Consider the following 13,610-nt stretch of genomic DNA (forward strand, 5'->3'; position numbering starts at 1 on the left):
CTAAACTATCATAACATCATAAAATCAATAAACTTCTATAATCACAATTTAACAAAAAAAAACTATCAAATCAATCACAAAATAGCAACACAATAGGATTCAAAAAACTTACTTGATTTTGTGCTTGAAATTGGCTTTGAATGGCTTATGGTTTGTAAATTTCGCACCTATGGAAGCAATAAACGTAACAATGGAGTTTTGAAAACTCCTATGCTGTTTTGTTCATATCACGAACACAACAGCAATTAACTGCCGCAGGCTTCCAGCGGGTGTTAACTGCCGGCGCATTGCCTAACGGCAGTTAACTGCCGCTGGGGATAAAAGCGTCATTTACTTGTGTCAATAGGAAGTATTCTATGACAGAAAAGCAATTTTTTTTTTTTTTTTACTATTTGGACTTATGGCATGTTTTATGTTTGGTTTAACTTTTTAAATGGGCTTAAACCACTTAATATCTATTCAAGTAAAAAACTTCCACTCCTTTCAGGTTTTTAAGTCAGGTGGATAGCTGCTTACTTAAAATCCTTGTGTCAATAAGTGATTTTTGTACTAGTGATTGTCCTTTAATGAAAATGACATTCATTGACCTTCTAACACTTCAGAACCATCATGTTTGATCTTCAAAACCATCATGCTTGATCTTCAGAATTATCATAGTTTGACATCCAATGCTTCTTCTCCTTGGTTCTTCAGCTTATCCAGAGTCTGGCTTTCAGATTCTGAGGTCCAGCTTCTGGGTGATCATCAGAGTCTGACCGCACCAGCTTTTGGGTAGTCATCATAGTCCAACTTCTTAAGATTCTGACTTGAAACTTGGCCTCTCTTAAAAAAATTATGCTCTAAATTTGTTCTTTCAAAACCAATACTTAAATTAAGACATAATAAATTTATAGAGGGTAGTTTTTCTGTTGTCTTGTTGTTTTTATTTTCCGTGTTTCGTTTACACTTGTAACCAAAAAAACATATAGCAACAAAATGGTTTTTACACCATGCACAAATGTCTTTTTTATAACTTTGTAACCAAAAAAACATATAGAAACAAAATGGTTTTTACATGTCTTTTTTATAACATTATAAAATAAATCACATTATATATAATGTTTTTGGTGGTGGCAGGGTTCGAACTTCGGACCCCATATGAATTGTTCATATTAATCGAGCTTAGCTCACGAGGATTCATTTTATATAATTTAATTAAATGGTCAAATTTATTAATCTAATGTTAAAAATTAATTTGTAGATGATGTAAGATTTATTTCAATTGTGCACTATATAATTTCATTAAAAAATTTGGATCCGTTCCTGCACACGATACAAATTACGAATATTTATGAGCTAGATATCAATTTTATCTACAATTAAATACGTACAACTACATTTTCCATTACTTTTCTGAATATAAAAACGTGTTTTCCAGTATCACAAATACATAAACAGGAACACAACTTCCAAGAATTATTTTACTTATTGATCAATCAACTTTAAATGTGGAGATGAATTATCAATATATTCTTGGAGGAGAGTTTCTTGCTTGTAGTTTTGCATTTGTGTATGTTCTATACACTCTTGTTGAAAAGAAAAAACCCAAAGAAATAGCTTCAAGCTCAACATATCTGAAAACCAATGGTCCAAAAAATGGAATATGCAGCAGCTTATTGCAAGAGGCTGCAGGAGGTACTGATATCATCATTGTAGGTGCTGGAGTTGCTGGTTCTGCTCTTGCTTACACACTTGGAAAGGTAGAATATAACAAGACCTTTATCTCATTCCATTCTCATGTTCAATTATAAAATTTGAGAAAAATAAATTGTTGTTAAGTCAAAATAATAATAATAATAATAATAATGATGATGATGATGATGATGATGATGATGATGATAATAATAAACACAAAAAAATATAATAATAATAATAATTCCATCTTTATTATAAGATGGTGGATTTTTTGGAAATTTTTTTCTATTATAACCTCATTTTAATCCTCCAATAAATTCCTATCTTTCTCCCATAACAAACAATTTCTAATTACTCTCTCCAACAAATTCAAGGAGTCGTTTATTTTTCGATTAGAATTGTTTTAATAATTTTCAATTATGATTTTTAACAATGTTACTAATCTTTCCTTAAAAAAAAAAAAAAACAGTTACTTTTTTTTTTTTGAATAAAAAAAAAACAATGTTACTTATTTATATAGTTTCGTTTCAACTCTTTATTGGATCATTATTATAGTTAATAAAATTTTGTTTCCTGGAAATTTAAATTTGCACACAACAAAAACCAAACTTTTAAAAAAAAAAAAAAAACTTTAATTTTACAAATACATGACATTAACTAGTTTTATTGAAAAGGGATAAATAGGAGTAATTGAGAAAAAATATAATTGAAAAATTAAACTCTTAAACTATCAAAATGACAATTAAATAGAAATATTCTTTAAAAAAAGACAATTAAATAGAAATACAGAATATTCACTCAAACCATATATATCTAAAAAGAAACGGTGGGATGATGATGATAATAATGAGTTTAAATTGGTAAGAAAAAGCGTTGACTAATATATTTGCTTACATGTTTTATGTTTGTGTCATGTTTTATGTACTACTTTGGTTGTTTTCTTGATTTAGAGATGAAATATAAATGTTTGGAAAGTCTTGCTTCAAGGAAACGTGCATCTAATGACAATGCACCCCGGATCTAAGAGCATCTTTAAGAAGTATTGCTTTTTAGATTTAAGGCTTATACAAGCATTGTCTCTCTAAGTGACACAAAACATGAAAAAATTAATGCATGAATACAATGTTACAAATGGACTGATCTTTTAAGAGTTGTTGGGTTGGCGTGAATAATTGCTTATTAAATATTAAAACTAAAAATGAAGTGAATATATGATATGTACGTGGAGTGACCACTTAAGCTACCACTTGATTTAAAAGCACTAATGGTATATAAGCATGTTGATTAGCAAAACACGCTATCTTATGTTTGGCCACTTTGTTTGACGCAACTTTTAGTGCTGCTTGTCCTACCATAAAAGCCCTGAACCATAATCCCATAAGTGGTGAAACCCCAATCAAGTCTACACATGCATGTTTTCCTCCTACCCATCCGTACACCATAACATTTGCAGACTTAAGTCTTGATCTGCTATCTAGTAGGTCAGTCAGGAAGTTCACAGGCGCCTCCTTCTTCACTAATACTCTCGCCCGCCTGAATATATCAAAAAGTACATTTCTAACAAAGTCATGTTTGTATTCAAAGCTGGGAAACTCCTTACGCGGCATGCTCCCCAAAAGTATTCTAATACGCCTTACGGCAAACAGGGCACAACTCATCAATAGAAAATAGTGTAATCATAAGACAATATCTAAGCATAATACGGTACTCCACTGGTGACATTTACTAACCAAATTTAGTGTCTCATATTATCGATCGCTAAATCAATTTTTCACCTATTTAGACTTTTATTTGCCAGATGTCGTTAAACCATTAGTCACAAATGTTATCCATCTATTTAGAGATATATTTGATTGACAATTTCGGTCTCAAAATTTGTTGTGAAAATTTTCTTTTGGAGTGGATGTTATGGAAAAGAATCTTCTTAATTTTTGTAAGCATATATTAACTTGTTCGAGAATGACATACAATCTTGCATTGTTCTTGTATGTTGCAGGATGGAAGGCGAGTGCATGTCATTGAAAGGGACTTGAGTGAACCTGATAGGATTGTGGGAGAACTGCTACAACCTGGGGGGTATTTGAAGTTACTTGAGTTGGGTCTTGAGGGTAATTAATTCAAAAACTAAATATTCAACAATTAATAAAAAAAAGTTCCCCTAACTCTTCTTTTAAATTTTTACGGCCCTAATTATCATAACCATGTTTTAAAATATTGCAGATTGTGTAGATGGAATCGATGCTCAGAGAGTCTTTGGTTATGCTCTTTATAAGGATGGAAAGAATATCAAGTTGTCTTATCCCTTAGAAAATTTTAACGTTGACGTTTCTGGAAGAAGCTTTCATAATGGTCGTTTTATAAAGAAAATGCGAGAGAAGGCTTCATATTTACCGAAGTACAAATTTTTACATCTTTTCATTTTAACAAAAAAATAAATAAATTTGAAGTAAGTTGAAATTTAAAATTTTTGAATAATTTTTTATAATCATATTTAAAACTTTATAAAAAGTTCTTGTACAAACATTTAGAGTAATTAAAAATACTTGCAAAAAATAGTAAATTATTAAAAAAAAAAATTAGTCAACTTAACATCATGTTTGGACTGATTTAACTTTAGCTTCTTCTCTCCATGAAAGGACAAGTGCGGCCGAATCGCTTTTTTTATAAAAGGAAATGCTAAAGAATGCCTTAAATTGCAACCAAAAAAGCATTGATTAGTGAATAAAAATAGAAATATTGTATTAAGAAATGGTGAAAAATGATGATTTTAGTTTTTTAAAAGTTAAAATATAGAGTACTTGCTAGCATAACCGGTTTATAAAGAGTAGAAATTATATTTGTGACAGCTTTAGAATAACTTTCTATTTCATACTCACATGATGTTTTTATCTATAAATTTACAAAGAAAAGTGAGTATTGTCACGGAAGTCAAAACAATAGAGGAAAAAGTAATGACATAAGTAAGTATGAAAGATAAAGTTGTCACAAAATAGTCGTGCAAATATCATTTCTATATGCCATATCTGATTGTTTTTGTCTTCCTTTTTTTTTTCTTCTATTTATATCTTTCTTTGTGACCATCTAGAAGTATTAAAACTTTAATGGTTTAAATATGTCATTGATCCCTGCACTTTCATCATATTTGACATTGGTCCCTGCTCATTTTTTTGTTTGCATTAGTGTGCACTTTGTAAAAAATTTGCAATTGGTCCTTCTGTTAAATTCAAGTTTAAAAGAAAAAAACTAATGGTTTGCCACGTGGACCAATCATTCGACGTCACGTGGCACACTAAAAAAAAAATATATTCAACTTTTTTATTATTATTTTATTCGTTATTTTGACTTAAAAATATCATTAGTTTTTGCACTTTTAACATATTTTGATATTGATCCCTGCATTTTGGTATTTATCCCTCAACCTTTTAAAAAAGAACATTCAATTAGAATATTATTGTTTTATTGAGAATATATACACACACATTTAAACTATTTCTTTTAATGTTGTATGTATACCGTAATAATCAATCATGACCTTTTAAATAAACGTATTATCATCCTTCAAAAAAAAAAAAACCGTATTATCAAAGCCAAAAAACTTTGAATTTGATAGTATCTTTTATGTTAAAATATATATATAAATACGAAACAACTTTTACATTATTTTTAAAGCTCTAATTCTTAACTTGAAGCTAAAAGTATGTTACAAGTATAGAATAATTATTTAGGGACTAAAAGTTAGAGATTTTTTTTGCCAAAAACTCTAAATCAAATGTTGAAATTTTTTTATTTATTTTTTGTTAAAACAAATGTTGAAATTTATTTTATAAGGATTAAAAACATTTTAACCCTTTTTTTTCTTTCTTAATATGTGGTATTTAACATGGGCAGTCAACCACGTTTAACGAACCTTTTGTTTACAACTCTCTTATCTGTAGATCTAATTTTTTGTAGTGTAAAATTAGAACAAGGAACTGTCACATCTTTGGTTGAAAAAAATGGAAGCATCGTAGGGGTGAATTACAAAAACAAGAGTGGACAAGAGTTCACTGAAAAGGCTCCTCTCACTATTGTATGCGATGGCTGTTTTTCTAATTTGAGGAGTTCTCTTTGCAAACCTAAGGTAATCGAGTTTTTATTTTATGGTATTTTTTTTTTTCTGAGTTAAATTCACAATGACTTATTTTATTTTATGGCACTTCATTCATTTTATACTTGTGTGTGTTTCAAATTATAACATTTTTATTCTCTTACTAAAAATTATTTGCACTCTATGTTCATTTAATTATATCTTAGTAATATATAATTGTGATGAACTAATAAATCAATTATTAACATTAAAAAATAAAGCAATTGGACTGAAATGATTAATGAGCTCTACTAATTATTCAGAAGAACCTGAGTTCGATTATTGTGTGGAAATTTTTTTGGTCAGACTTTACTTAACTCTCGGCCCATCTTTGAATTACCAGGACCACTTTCCTCTAAAAATATAACAAAAATATAATGGGTCGGGTCCGGGTTGGCACACGACCCACATGGATCAGGCCGAACTCATTAAGATGTTGCCCAATTATAAACAGGCCAGGCCTGGTTGGCCCATTTATTAAGTTGGGCCTCCGATACATGACGGGACTGAGATAGTTCAATCGACAAGTCTATGTATATATAACTATAAGAATTCTGCTCTTTACCCAACAAAAATTGCTCGCTCCCAACAGAAAAGACTAAAATGCACCTGCGTGAGTTAAGTCACACTACGTAAGTTAACTCACGCACCTTATATTTCAGCGTAACTTAACTCACGCACGTATATAACAAACATATATTTCCACGGGATTTAAGTCCCGCTGATGTATGTCTAAATAGTATGATTTTTCCCCTGCGGTCACTTTCCCTTCTATTTATAAATTTTTATTCGTGAATATCACTTCCCAGTTTAATCCTTAGTATTTAAATGAAAATTCCTAATTGAATGATGACAAATAGACAATCCAGTTTAAAGCTTCCAAGGCACGACTTTTATATTAGAGAAGGCTTGTCAGACGAGCATTGAATCACTTTCTAGCCAACTGATATATCAACCCCCATAAAATCCCATAAATGGATAAAATGGGAGCCATCAATTAAACACAAATAGAGTTAGAAACACCTAGATTATCAGCAAAAACTCACATAAATTAGCCTCTAAGGTCTCTATAGATCCCCACACAGGGGATGTTGGAAGAAAAATTGGAAGATTAAACATCAACTAATTATATTTTGATCTAATGTTGTGTTAATTAAAAAAATAGAGTGTGGAGATCACAAATAAAATAGAACACACACATTAGTAGTGATTAAATTGAGGTACTTAATTTTAAATACTTGATAATGATAAAAATAATAGTAATTATTATTTTTATTCGTGAATATCACTTCCCATAAATTTAGCTTATGGTGATTGTGATAAGAATAAGAATTCAATTGAATTTCTTATCTTTCCATCATTCAAATCCAATGAGTTTGTTTCCTCCATTTTTGTGGATTTTTTTTCTTTTAATCCTATCTGCAAGTGTTGTTGAACTGATAAATGGATAAGTTTCATTTTTTATTTTATCCATTAGAATAACTGCTACCGTAATTTTTGCTAACACAAATCTTTATATAAATAGAAAACTCCACTCAATTCAAAAAACACACCAAAAAGTTTCAATTGAGTTGTCGAGAACTCTTTCTCTCTTCCTCCAGCTTGTGTTGGCGAGCTATTCTTCTCCTCATCTCATTTTTCTGTCCCTTCGGAAATAAGAGTGTTCTTAAGACCTTAGTCCCTATTCGGTATAATGTCCCTTCAGAATTAAGAAAAGTCTTAAAAACGTAGTCCTTTCGAAATAAAGAGTATTTTTAAGATCATAGTCCCTTTTGGAACAATAATGTCCCGTCGAAATTAAGAATGAGCTTAACAGTATATAAATATTCTTTCAATATTTTTCTAATTGAGGAGAAATTAAAATGTCAAAATGGTAGTATCACCATATTTGAGTGGTCGTAGTACCATATTGATAGTTTGGAGAAATTAAAGTTAAAATAGTGGTAACATCATATTTGAGTGGTATCAGCACCATAACAGAGTGGTAACAATACCATATTAAAGTGGTTTCAGTATTAAAAAGTGATTTTAGTATCATATTTGAGGGTATAAATCTCTCACGGTTTTCTACGGTGCAGTAGTTAACCACACAGTTGTAGTTGAGCATGTTTTATCATGAAGGCGGCGTGATTGATAGTCTTCCTTGCACAACTTTAGGCACTGCCACGAAACGTCTTTAAGAGAGCGACCTGGTCGTGACTCAATCTAGTAACAACTTCGGTATATATTCTTTAAAAAAAAAAATTGAAAATCCAAATACAACAGTTTGAAAATCCAAAAACAACTAGGAAGAGATCAGGGGATCCTTTAGATGCATCACCGGTTTAAAGCTTTATTTTAAAAAACAAACAAACATTGTTTAAAAAAACACAATTTTAGTTTTTCTAATAGATAACGTAAATTAGTTTTATTGAAAAAGATATAAGTAACTTAGAAAGGATATAATTAACAAATTATATCCTTAAAATACTAAAATGATAATTAAAAAAGAACGTTAAATCCGTAGTTAAAGAGCACTTAGAAAGGAACGTTAATATATAAATAATTTATGTATATCTTAATGTATGTATATTTGTATCTTCGTCAATCCATTATATTTTGTTTATAGACTGAATGTTGCGTAACAAATTCTCATCATTTCTCCAGGTTGAAGTACCTTCTTATTTTGTTGGTTTAGTCTTGGAGAATTGCAATCTTCCATATGCAAACCATGGGCATGTTATCTTGGGTGATCCATCACCCATTTTGTTTTACCCTATCAGTAGTACTGAGATTCGTTGTTTTGTTGATGTGCCTACTGGTAGAAAATTACCTTCCATTGGTAATGGTGAAATGACCCATTTTTTGAAGATAGTGATAGCTCCCCAGGTATACCAATTAATGCATGCTTGTATCTTGTATGCTTGTATTTATGCTTCGGCTGTTTTCCTGCCACCTATCCTTCTCTACTTGAGTGGATATGGCAGGTTTAATAACTTAGTGTTTGGAGTGGAACTTCAACCGTTGTATATATTATACAATATCCTTCCCAACTAAGTTAAGTGGACGATAATTATAACAACTCTATCAAAAGTAAAAATGTAAGTATAAATATTAGTAAAAACACTTGCATTTTCATTGTTAAAATATTTAGCAAAGGCTTAATTAGAAAAGTGTCTTTAGTATATTTGGCTTGAATTTATGTTTAGAGGATCATAGTTCAAAAAGTCATAATTTAATTTAGGCTAAATTACACTAGAGATTTTTAAGTTATATAATTATGGCTTAAATATGTATTTCATCCTTACAATTAAGGATCGTTTAAAAATTGGTCTCTGTATTCGCTAATCCTTGTAAATTACTCTAGCAAAGTTTAATCATTTAAAATTTAGTCCTTGAGCCTAGTTAATTACTGCCACGTCACTAATTAGCTCACGTGGCAGTGGGACTCAACAATTATGGACATGAACAGACAAAAATACCCTAAAGGTCTTAGCCAAACATGAAAAGATGCATTTACCCTTAAATCTTCTTCATTCACTCAAGAACATTCACTACCCCAGAAGAATATCACGTGAATGCTTCTTCCTCCAATCCAATTATTCATTTCCCCTTCTGTTGTTTGATTTGCAACTCTTCTTCTCCCATAAAGATATTCAACATCCATGAATTAATAACCTTTAGAAACACTGAAAGTGTGATTAGATTAGCCTAAACTTCACATAACTCTGCCCTATATTGTGTTTACAAGCAAAATTCATGATGTTTCACTATTTTCCCTTTCTGCAACTTACGCTGATAATTCACAAACTTCTTTTTTACCAAACTAAAAACAAAAGGCCAAAGCTACAACAAAATAACATCAAGAAAAGAACCAATGGAGGGTTTTTTTTTAATAGGGTTGATGAAGTAGTGAAGTTTTTTGAAGAGAAAAAATTGGTACATTGAAGGTGTATGAGGAAATTGTAAAGGTCGAGGAGGAAGAGAAGAGAATAGGAGTGTTTCAGGTTTTTGAAGAAGATGGATGGGTATATTGGTCTGAAATATGGAATTGTGAATAAGGAAAAGGAAAAAAAAATTGAAAAGATGAAGAACAGAAGAGAATAGGAGTGTTTCGTGTGTGTGTTGCTGGGAGTTGCAGTTGAATGAATCTGCAAGGAAACTGAAAGGGAAAAGGAAGAAGATGAAGCCAGGGGCATTTTGGTCTTTTTGCAAGCTACATCAGCTAATCAGTGATGTGACGGTAATTAACTGGGCTCAGGGATCAAATTTTAAATGATTAAACTTTGCAAGGATAATTTGCAAGGATTAGCGAATACAAGGACCAACTTTTAAACAACCCCTAATTGTAAGGATGAAATACATATTTAAGCCTATAATTATAATAAGTTGGTCATTTTAAGTTTTTTATCCTACTATTTACGTTCTTTAAGTTATTTAATAGAACTGCTCAATTAGAGGAGTGTAAAACATTTAGTTCTCAATAAATTTTTGTTTCATATTTCTTTTACTAAATTATGTAATTAATTTATGTTCAGATTCCTCCAGAGTTGTATAATTCTTTTATCGCCGCAGTTGATAAAGGAAACATAAGAAGCATGCCCAATAGAAGCATGCCTGCCTCACCTTATCTTACTCCAGGGGCTCTTATGATGGGAGATGCCTTCAATATGCGTCACCCTTTAACAGGAGGAGGAATGACTGTGGCTTTGTCTGACATTGCTTTGCTAAGAAATTTACTTAAACCTCTACATAACCTACATGATGCTTCTGCTCTTTGCAAATACCTTGAGTCATTCTACACCTTTCGCAAGGTAATAAATATGTTGTTCTTATTTATATTTATACTATATTTAAAAAAGAAAATAGTCTGTGTTTCGCCTTTTGAGTTGATTTTTTCTCTTTTCAAAATCACTCTCAACTTTTAATACAAATAACCAGACCGGATCAGTCGATTCAACCAGTTGGATCGGGAACCGAACCTATTTCCAGTTAGAGTCACACTAAAAACTACCCTCGCGAAGAACCAGATAGAAAACCATTAATCCGGAAAAAAAAATCAAGAAAATCGTTAAAAATCGACGGACCAACAGTTTGGGCCGGTTTAGACCATTTTTTTGTTTTTTCACAAAGATTTTTTTTTTAAAACTTTGTTGTTTCAATTAGGGTATTTTTTTAAAAGAGTAAATTACACTCCCCTCCCCTAAGAGAAGCTTGAATCACACTCCCCTCCCCTCCTATGTTAAAATATACACTCTCCTCCATTGAAAAGTAAAATTTATACTTACATCCCTTATGAGATGCTTAAATTGCAACATCTTCCCTTAATAATTAAAAATGCACTACACTTTAATATATTTTAACATAAAAAAAAATATTTTTATAATATATACTAATTTTGAATTACCATTTAAAAAAAAACAAATTCGTTTATTTATAATTTAAATGTCAATTTTAATCAAAATATGGGTATTTTCTTTTTTTTTCTTCTCTTAAATGATTTTGACCAAAATACTTTTTTGATGTTTCTATTTGCAGTCAACGTCGTCTACAATAAACACATTAGCTGGTTTATTGTATACAATATGTATTGCATCTCCAGATCCAGCTAGAAAGGAAATGCGTGAAGCATGTTTCAATTATTTAAGTCTTGGAGGTGTTTTCTCAGATGAACCAATTGCTCTACTCGCAGGTCTTAATTCTAGTTCATCGACTTTGTTGTATCATTTCATTGCGGTGGCTGCATATGGTGTAGGTCGATTAATGATGCCATTTCCATCTCCAAAACGAATTTGGATTGCTGCTAGACTTCTTTCGGTGAGGACTTTTTATATCCCTTTTTTCCTTAAAATACAAAATTAATTTAATTCTTATACACTGTCATCGAAAATAAATTTTGCACCGTCAAGTCAATAGATATGTTTCACTTTCATAATAATCACTTTTAAAGGTACGAACATGAATGGCTATGACGTGTTTGTTAACAATAGAGATAATCAGAGAATAAAAACAATAACTATTAGGGTTTCAATATGATAGTAGCAGTAATGGCATAGCATAACACAGTGACATTGTGTTTACCGGTGTTTTCAGCAAACTACCTGGCTAGTTCTAATTATTACAAGCAAGACCGAATTAAAAATCTCACGACATGTTGTGCAAAGGTTTTGATCGAAAACAGTTTGAAAAAGGTCACGAAATGCACTGAGGTTACTTAGAGAGCAGGACGAGTTTTAAAGTGAAAAGGGCATTGTCTCTCGACAGGTTTGAGATTGCAAGTAAAAGCAAGATAAAATTAAATGAAAGGGTAAAAGTTTAAACGCATAAACTTAAAGAAAATGTAAAATGTATTGCAATAAAAGTAAAATTGTCTACAAATTAGTTTACATACATTATGCATAACTCGTTTTCCTCGACACCGATAGTTTGAGTGTCTATAAATGATTTGCGACCCATTTTCCGGCTAGGAAACTCTTATTTATGCATAAAGAAAATAACTGGCAAAAGACTAATCCCACGATCAGCACTTCCTCCATCTTGGAAACCGCCTTTGAGCTTGAAAATGTGCCTTTCCTGTCTTGCATGCTTGACTTCAACGCGATTGCAATTCAACCTTTTTCTATCGAACTCTTGATCATGCACGCTAAGCTTACTATCTTGTCGAAATCCTCGAAATGAAATGAGAAAGCCTTCGATTCCTGCAAGGTTAAAAGTCAACTAAATATTTTCTATATTAAATGAGTCTGTCGAAATTACAGGCTAACACATATATTACAAACGAATATATAATAAAGCTTTCTTTTTATATATTGATAGATGTGTTTATTATTATTTTTTAAAATAATCCTAATTAGTATTATTATCGAATAAGTATACATTCTATTGAATAAGTATATCTACTACCTAAGAGTGCTTAGATGAGATGGAACAGGTCTCTTCTAACTTAACCAAGGTCCTGAGTTCGAATCCAGCCTTGGGCATGCAGCAGCGTTAAAACTCTTAGGAAGAGTCTGCCGCCCATTTAAGTCCCACAATGCTTGAGGGATTAGTCTCCACAGTTGCGCGCGGGGGATACCCGGTTTATACCAAATAATAAGTATATCATCTACTCCACATAGCAGACCTTTATTAGATGGAGTGAATCATAGGTTAGACACTGATCCTAAGCTATTATTGTAAATTTTTGTGTGTATAGATTGGATTACTCTTTGTACTCTCTTTTTTATATGTCGATATAATTTTGCTGTTTCAAATAGTTAGTTACTGGCTAATGTTTCAGCAACTTTAGTTTACGTTATAGTCAATTTCTTTGATATATTATAGGTTGCATTGGGTATCATTTTCCCGATTATCAAGGCTGAAGGAATATGGCAAATGCTTTTCCCATCAACTGTGCCTGCTCTTCTTTGCACACCTTATGCTAGAGAGTAAAATCATGTCCGGTAATATATTATTTTTGTTTGTTAAAAAAAAATTACATACTGCCTTATGTTCATTAGTATATTTCAGTGTAGTTGTTTCTTTCTGGACCTTTAAGTTGGTCCTCATTTTTATAAAAATAAAATAAAATTGTACTGCAATTTTTATTTTTATTTTTATTTAAAAAAAAAAAAGAAGTATTAGAGTTAAGGAGTTCGGAAAATTTCAATACCAACCTTCCAAACATTCCCTTAAAAAATAAAAAATAAACCTTCCAAGCATTAGTTTTTGGGCCTATAATTTCGAAAGTTACATATTTTTTGTCATAAAAAAGCAATTACATATTAAAGTTGTCATAAAAAGTAAAATTATTGCAACTTCAAGGAAAAAAAATTCTCACCTTTACTTTTCT

At 31.0% G+C, this 13,610-nt stretch overlaps 1 protein-coding gene across 1 annotated transcript; it reads left to right on the forward strand.

Annotated features, from left to right (window-relative positions):
• Positions 1 to 1,493: 1,493 nt before the first annotated feature.
• Positions 1,494 to 13,215, forward strand: LOC25496089 (squalene monooxygenase SE1). Its single transcript, XM_013596360.2, has 8 exons — positions 1,494 to 1,739; positions 3,671 to 3,782; positions 3,895 to 4,069; positions 5,626 to 5,794; positions 8,447 to 8,668; positions 10,318 to 10,593; positions 11,318 to 11,596; positions 13,103 to 13,215. Exons 1-8 carry the CDS (start codon positions 1,494 to 1,496, stop codon positions 13,208 to 13,210), a joined length of 1,587 nt encoding a protein of 528 aa, XP_013451814.1. The 3' UTR covers positions 13,211 to 13,215.
• The last annotated feature ends 395 nt before the right edge of the window (positions 13,216 to 13,610 follow it).

The sequence above is a fragment of the Medicago truncatula genome, chromosome 6, assembly GCF_003473485.1.
Source record: "Medicago truncatula cultivar Jemalong A17 chromosome 6, MtrunA17r5.0-ANR, whole genome shotgun sequence".
NCBI classification, from domain to species: Eukaryota; Viridiplantae; Streptophyta; class Magnoliopsida; order Fabales; family Fabaceae; genus Medicago; species Medicago truncatula.